Below are 7,407 nucleotides of genomic sequence, written 5' to 3' on the forward strand. Positions count from 1 at the left end.
TATATAATGGGCATATAATATATGAAGTGCGTTGAATGAAATAGATATGCCACATAGTATATTAAGGAGTGGTGTCATATTATATTGAAGAGTGGTCACATGTTATATATGCCTATATTAAAAGCTTTGTTTTTTATATGTTAAACCAATTTCTTACCTTATCAAGGTAGCGAAATAAGGCTGTAATTATTTTGGAAACCAAAAACAAATTATTTTTTTTATGCATTCACTCATCTCCATTGTCGGAGTAGTTCTATCTGGCAAAGAGAACTATCATGAGTGGTCCATGAAGATAAAACACACGTTGATTTTCAATGAGTTGTGGAAAGGAGTTTGTGAAGGTGAAGGAGACAATGCACCAGAAAAGCCCACTTCAGACAAGGAGCTTGCCATTTGGGAAAACAAGAAAAGTGAAGCCTATGCCTTGATTGCAACATCCATAAATGAAGAGGTGAGTCGTCATATTTCTCCATTTTCAAATGTCTTTGAAGCCTTAAAGAAGTTGAAGGAATTGTATGACTCACATTTTGAACTTGATGTTGTTCAATTGATGATCAAGTTGTTCAATCTTGAATTGAAAAATTATGACCCTCTTGTGATCCATTATGATCCATTATGCATGACATAAAAGCCACTAGTGTTGAAATAGATATTCCTCTCATAGCTTATGTCAAGGCACTATATCCCACCTATTTACATTATCTTGAGTCATTGCAAACAAGTGGCAACCTTAAGGACATTACCTGTAACTCCCTTGAGAAGAAGTTTGTTGAGAGAGATAAGGTTTTTGGAAAAAAGATAACTCCTCAGTCTATTGAAGAAGTTGTGTGCCTTGCACAAAAAGAGAAGAATCATGCACAAGATTTTTCTAGAGGAAGAGGGGATCGAAGAGGAAGAGGAAGGAAGAATTTTAGAGGCAGGGGAGCAGACTTTTCCAAGGAGAAAGGTTTGATCTTCGTTGCATTATGATGCAATAGAGATGGACATGATGCTTCCACATGTCAGCTACCTTGGGCAAAATCAAGCAAAAAAGAAATGAAGGAAAAGGTAAAACACCTGACAAAGGGAAAGGTAAAGCACCCGAATCTACTCATTATGTTGTGGCACATGGCAACATTGGAGTAACTAAAGACTTATTCAATGATTCACTTGCTTCATGGAAATATGTTTGGTTGCTTGATTCAGGAGCAACTTGCCACATGACTTTCAGGAGAGATGTCTTTGAAGAATTCACTGACAATGTTGATGGAGCAGTATACTTTGCAAACAAGTCAAAACTCAAGCTATTAGGGCTTGGCACCATGAGGCTCAAACTGCCTGGTCTTTCAAACTTTCTTCTACATGATGTTCTATACCTTCTGGAGTTGAGGAGAAACTTGATGTCTTTGGTCGAGTCTTTTATGGCATGCTAGATTTGGACACTTGAAATATGACAGACTTTGTTTGTTGAAGAAAAATGTTGTTACTGGTTTGCCTACAATTCCTAGGAAACTTAAGCAATGTGATGCTTGTACCAAATTTTCCAAAATGATATCTCTAGAAATGTTTACAGTAGAACTTCATAGAACAGTGTAGATAAGTCAACAGATAGAATGAAAAAAAGAAGAAATGCATTGGCCAAACAATAAGGGTACAAGGAAAACCTTTCAGGATTTTGGTATCAATATGTGAACTTGTGCCTAGTAGTCTAATTTTTTTTTAAACAAAAAATTAGAAGCATCGTCTTTGAAGAAAAAAACAATGATGAACTCATCAATGGCTTGTCAAATCAATGAAAGGAAGTAGATAATAATATATAGCCCCCACCAAGTTTCAAACTCTACCAATGACATGCTCAAGCTTGTGTTTGTGCACCAACACACATAACAATGGGATGGGGCCAAGTGCCAATCCTAGGAGACTTAGATGGAATAGTGCTGATGATTCTCCATAATGCTAAATCCGGGAACACTAGCCTCATCATGATAAGATAAAGCTAGTTCAGCCCAAAAATCAAAACAATAATGAACAAATCAAACACTTATATTAGGGTGTAATCACAAAATGAAAAGTAAAAAACAAGAATAATAATAATAATAGAATAATATTAACAACAAAGAAGGATGGAGAGTTGATTGCATTCCAAAAATTTACATTCCCCCAAACATTAACCAGTCAGATTGGTAAAGTTGGAATAATATGAAAGATGGGCTTGCACGGCTGGTAGCATTTAAAATGCCATGGGCAGATTTCACATGACTATCAGGCAGAGATCCAACAACAACAATGAATAATCACCTCTCCATAGTTACTACAGCCTACTGTGTTGTGTTGTGCTTCCAGCAATATAAACAGTTAAGATGTGAGCAATAATTTAATACAGCAAGATAAACTATTCAGATATGAGAGCCCCAAGGGTTAGTTCAATTGGTCGAGGTCCCGTTGCTAAAGCACCTCGCCATTAGGAGGTCACACAGGGTCAATTTTCCTCAACGCCCTCAGGGTTAGGGTCTGATTAGTATGGCTGGCAGGATGTGATCCCTTCGGGTGGATCTGCCTGGATTTTCCTCGAAGAGCCAAAAAAAAAAAATCAGATACGAGCAATAATTTAAAACACTGATATGGGGCATCGGCAGACATTAGAAGCCCCATACAGAAGGGCATATAGAAAACTTTTAATCACAGTAACTGAAATTCAAAATTAAAAATGAATTGCAAATAAAGAAAATTAAATCTGGTCAGACAGATTATTTTACTATCATAAACTGATGCCTTTTCTTCTACTCTAAAGGTTCCTTAAGCCCCATGAAATTTGAATTAATTTAATAATTCACAGACATTAATTTCAACTCATATGTCTAGGCAATGCATTCTCCATCCTGTAGAACCTATAATAGCAGAGCTATATTTGAGAAGTTTGCAAAACAATGCACTAAAAAATAAAAATAAAATAAAAAACTTGTTACCTAATAACTGAATTCGCAGAACCAATCATCAATTAATATTACCCTCTAATCATTTGAGTCAAAATTACCCCACATTTGCTGATAATGGACTATGATCGTGCATTGAAGTACAGAGTCCAGACTAACAAAGGCATAATCCACATTCTAGCTGGATGGCGATAAACTAGCAAAAAATTACACTTTACAACTTCACTTAAACATGAGAAAAATCTGATCCAAGTGTGTATTATTGAATGGCTTTCTCCAACTCCACACATAAGGAGGAGAATATAAAGAGAAAATCCAGAATAAACCAGGAATACCACCAGAGGCACACTAAATCTTGCTCTACAGGCCATATGGGAAGTCAATTTTTAACTATCAAACTATGGAGGTTATTTCACAAAAATAACATCAGATGAATACAAAGGTCCAATGGCATCTAGAAAGCTCCTTCATCTTTTAAATCCAGAGTGTTCAGTTCATTTGCCCTCAACAATAGCTTTGCAGTCAAAAGATAGACTCTTATTAGACCACTTCATTTTCACAGATAGGTGTGTTACTTATGAAAAAACTGAAACTCTTAGCATGCATTGTGGGATGTGGGGTAAAACAAAGATCCCAGGAATGGATAGTGGCTCACAACTCCTCACTCTTTGTTGGCTCCCTCAATTGTAAAGGGGCTATTCTTGGCAATAAGTGGATAATTAGACAGGCAGTGAGGAGTATATGGGACAACATGCAATTATCAGGCATCTTCTTCCTGTGGGAAGAAGATGCCAGGAAACCTCTAAAAAAAATTCACAATGCTGTTAATAGAGATTGTTGCTGTTAATAGTATCGTGCTAGGATAGGTATTTTCAAGGAGTGGACTCCCTGACAATGGATGCTAAGGCAAACACGTTAGCTTTTCTCACATATATTGATAGGTAGAGCTTACATGTCTCCTTCGTTACCCAGCAATGAATGTTGCACGCTGTATATTTTTCCATCTGCACTAATGGAATATAAGATGCACTCTTTTCAAAAAAGAACAAGACGCCCTACTCTTTTGTAAAATTTTGAGATCTCAACTAATATAATTCTACAGAATCCACCGCCCAACATGCTTGGACCTAACGACGGGGTATAAAGAGTTTCAAAAAGAGACCAAGGGTCCATTCCCACGGGCATCCCAACACCTAGGTGTAGCCAAGGGGATCCAGGCATGTAGTGGTAGGTGTTAAACTTATGTCATGGCACGGCATGATCCTATCAAGATGATGCAAACTTGACCATCCTAATGAAGGATGGGTCCACTTTACTACATCAAGGACCTAAGCCTATCAGCATGTTCTGTTTATAGCCTGCCATTTTCCAAAAGGAACCCAGGTCAGTAGATAATTTTTACAGTGGAAAAATAGGGGGCAGTTATTTTATTACTGTGAGGCAGTAGTCAGGCCCAGTGCCAATACATATAAAGATATAAACCGAGGGGCAAGTACCTAGCAAGTCAGATTTTCTGCAGAAGCCTTGCCGATATAGCCAAGGCTTGTATGTATATGTAATATAAAAATAAATGTCATTTTATTTCTGATAATATATACAGAATCAACAAACAAAACCGTTTGCAGACAAGGCTACAAACACTGAATATACAAACTTTTCTTACTGGAATATAGAGTATCCCGAGTTTTAGGAATAAAATTAGGTGTATCATGCCATCATGAAAACTTGAAAGGGATGCACAATCAAATATATAAATCACATTGTGATTGCAAAGTTATCTGCCGAGTGTATTATTTGAAAAGGCAAGTTACAACTAGCCGCATCTTCAGCCTACCAAAGTAGGTTTAGTCTGAATCAGCTTTTTTTTTCCAGAGAAATATAACCCCTCACTCACCCACATATTAAGCATCCCAAGTGAGGATGCTGGTGACTTGCCAGCCCTGCAGATGGAGGATCGTTGTAACCACCAACCAAAAATAACTGATAACCCCAAGAATCTCAATGGGATTTGATCTCGAGACCTCCTCGAACTTTAGCACGAGAGCATCTACCAACCAAGCTAACCCTTCAGACTAGTCTGAGTTACCTATTGGCAACTAACAAGCAATCATGAGTTCAATTCCTGCATCACTAGTAGTACGGTCTACATACTTGGCAAAGGGCAATGTCGTATTCCACAGTTTATTGTTCAGATTTTATAACAAGCTTTCTCAACGGAATAAAAAGAGATTGAAGATACACACCTTACGATGTTCCCATGTTGCATTTCTTTAAGAAGAGAAATTTCTCTAATCGCAGTGCTTGGTACACCCTCATCTTCTTGCTCCAAACGAATTTTCTTGAGAGCTATGGTCTCATTTGTCAAGCGATCACGAGCCTTGTAAACCACACCATATGTTCCTTCTCCTATCTTCTCAACTTTCTCATACTGGAAATTTCAAGAAAATATAAAATAGAATTTTAATAAGGAACAGGAAAAGAATCCCAAAATTTACTGTTTAAATCAGCAGCATGTATTTGAATAACTATTTAAGTTATATATTCGTCAAATGGTGCAAAATAAAGAATGGCCAGCCTGCAATAGTTTCTCGAAGAAATTTATTTAGAATTTGAATTTCAACTAAAATAATCATAAACATAAAATAATGAACAATTTAGAACCTCAAGATTGTTTTATAGATATAATGAGGAAAATCATTTGCTATTTAAACGAATTGCAGCGTCAGTGTAGTGACCTGTTCCATTCAGCCTGATTCAAGATCCCGTTCTGTTCGACTTTTTCTCTGCACCCGTCGGAATATTTAGAGAGAAATCTGCAGTGAAAGCAGCTTCCGGCGTTAGACATTTGCGAAAGATTTCCGAAATTGAGGTTCAGGATTAATTAGCAACGCAGTACCAATTTATTATTGTAATTATAGAAGCCCTGGACCTGGATCTGCATGTACAGGTAATCAGATGATAGGACAATGGAAAGCGCCGTCTTCGATAAGATTATTGGTCAGGTATTTGATAATATTAAATAATATTCCAACAGTACTATAAATGACCTCTGCAGCGATGAATGAAGCAGTAACTGTACGCCGATCTCGGGGAAAAAATAATCTAATGACGAAAACTAAACAACTGAAATTACATCAAGAACCTTCCTGAGATATAGCAGGATGCGGATAAGGCAGAATCCTCGCTTTCAAAGATTTAAAGAAGCACGACTAACATTAATTGATAGAGATATTTTATAATAGAAATAATAGTAGAGTTCTCAAGAAGCGTGTCTTCGTCAATCGACCAAGTTTTCAGTTGACAGAAGTCGGATTCGGTCTCGCAAAGATAATGCCGCGAAGCCTCCGTCGCTGACAAGACCTATAGATGTCTGGAATTTCCATCCGCCAATAGACGGAAATAAGCAAAACCTGCCGTGCTACTTTGAGCGCGGAAATAGCAAAGTAAGCGTATGTTCTAGCTACAGGGGGATCGAAGAACATTCTGTCAAGTGAGACGAACAGAATCTTGTAGACGTACTGCCAATTGACAGAAACGTGAAAGAAAGACGCCCGGTTTCATATCACACTAAAAGCCGTCAAAGCAAGGCAGAATATCAATGACAACCTAGCTTTTTACTGACGTCGAAGCAGCGTCCGTTGACAGAAAAGAGAAGAAAGAGAAGGCACGAAAGCCAGCCTTCCAGCAAAAGATGAAGATTCTGACAAACGCCGTTCTACAGACTCAAAGAAGCAGAGAAAATGAAAGAAAGAAAAGCAGATTTCAGCAAATCTGACTCACAATGCCGTCAATTGAATTAGCAGAAAATAAGCATAACATACCTCTAGATTCAAAGATTCAGACACACATTCTCGAAGAACTCCAACGCCGGTGCAGAGCGAGCGAGAGAACGAGGGATTTAAATGAATGAGAATCGGCAAATTTGATGGAGAATGAGGATCTGTTCGACTACGGATTGTGGTTTTTCTTTAATAGAAGCGAGGGTTCTGGCGGGAGCACACCCAAAGAAAACAACACGAGGTTATCACTGGACCGTACCCTTACCCTTTACGTTCGCCTCGCCCTCGCCCTCAATTGCATTTGCCTCCCGCTCTCTTCCTCCATTCGCAGTTACTATGCGCGCCATTCCCCCGGTCGCATCGGGCGCTCCGCATATGATCGGGGCTTAGCATCACGGACGATCGGGAAATTCAAAACCTGTCAGATTAACCATCGTTAACGATTCTTCCGGTCAACTGAATCCGACGGTTTAAACGGAGTCGGCACCTACTTGGCTGTTGGACTCCTCACGCAGACCGTAGGATGAGCCGTGTAGATATGCGGCGCAGATTTTATTTTGTTTGTTTCTGTGGTGGGACCTTTTCGGCGTTAAAAGAGCGACAGCGTAGTACCTAGTAGATGAAAGCCTAGTTGCCTGGTCCCATTCCACGTCTGAATGATTTTTTTTAATTTGTAAAGCGGGGGGGTCCCATGAAAGGGGCTTTTCGGTGGAAAA

At 38.6% G+C, this 7,407-nt stretch overlaps 1 protein-coding gene across 3 annotated transcripts in view; it reads right to left on the bottom strand.

Moving 5' to 3' along the window:
• The window catches only part of LOC149190638 (cell division control protein 2 homolog), a 45,298-nt gene extending 38,295 nt beyond the window's left edge, over positions 1–7,003 (bottom strand). The window contains exons 1-3 of one of the 3 annotated variants that reach the window (XR_016256010.1): positions 6,734–7,001; positions 5,648–5,725; positions 5,156–5,340 (exon numbers count right to left, since the gene is read on the bottom strand). Coding sequence is in view for 2 of the 3 variants with exons in the window: in XM_089412232.1 (XP_089268358.1) it covers positions 5,156–5,340; positions 5,648–5,656 (194 nt within the window). In the remaining variant the exon portion in view is untranslated. Of the gene's footprint in view, positions 1–5,155; positions 5,341–5,647; positions 5,726–6,733 lie in introns of all 3 variants that reach the window. The other 2 variants (XM_089412232.1, XM_089412231.1) reach the window with 2 other exon arrangements.
• Between the last annotated feature and the right edge of the window lie 404 nt (positions 7,004–7,407).

The sequence above is a fragment of the Pinus tabuliformis genome, chromosome 3_1, assembly GCF_031772625.1.
Source record: "Pinus tabuliformis cultivar Carrire ecotype Pingquan chromosome 3_1, CPIR1, whole genome shotgun sequence".
Lineage (NCBI taxonomy): Eukaryota > Viridiplantae > Streptophyta > Pinopsida > Pinales > Pinaceae > Pinus > Pinus tabuliformis.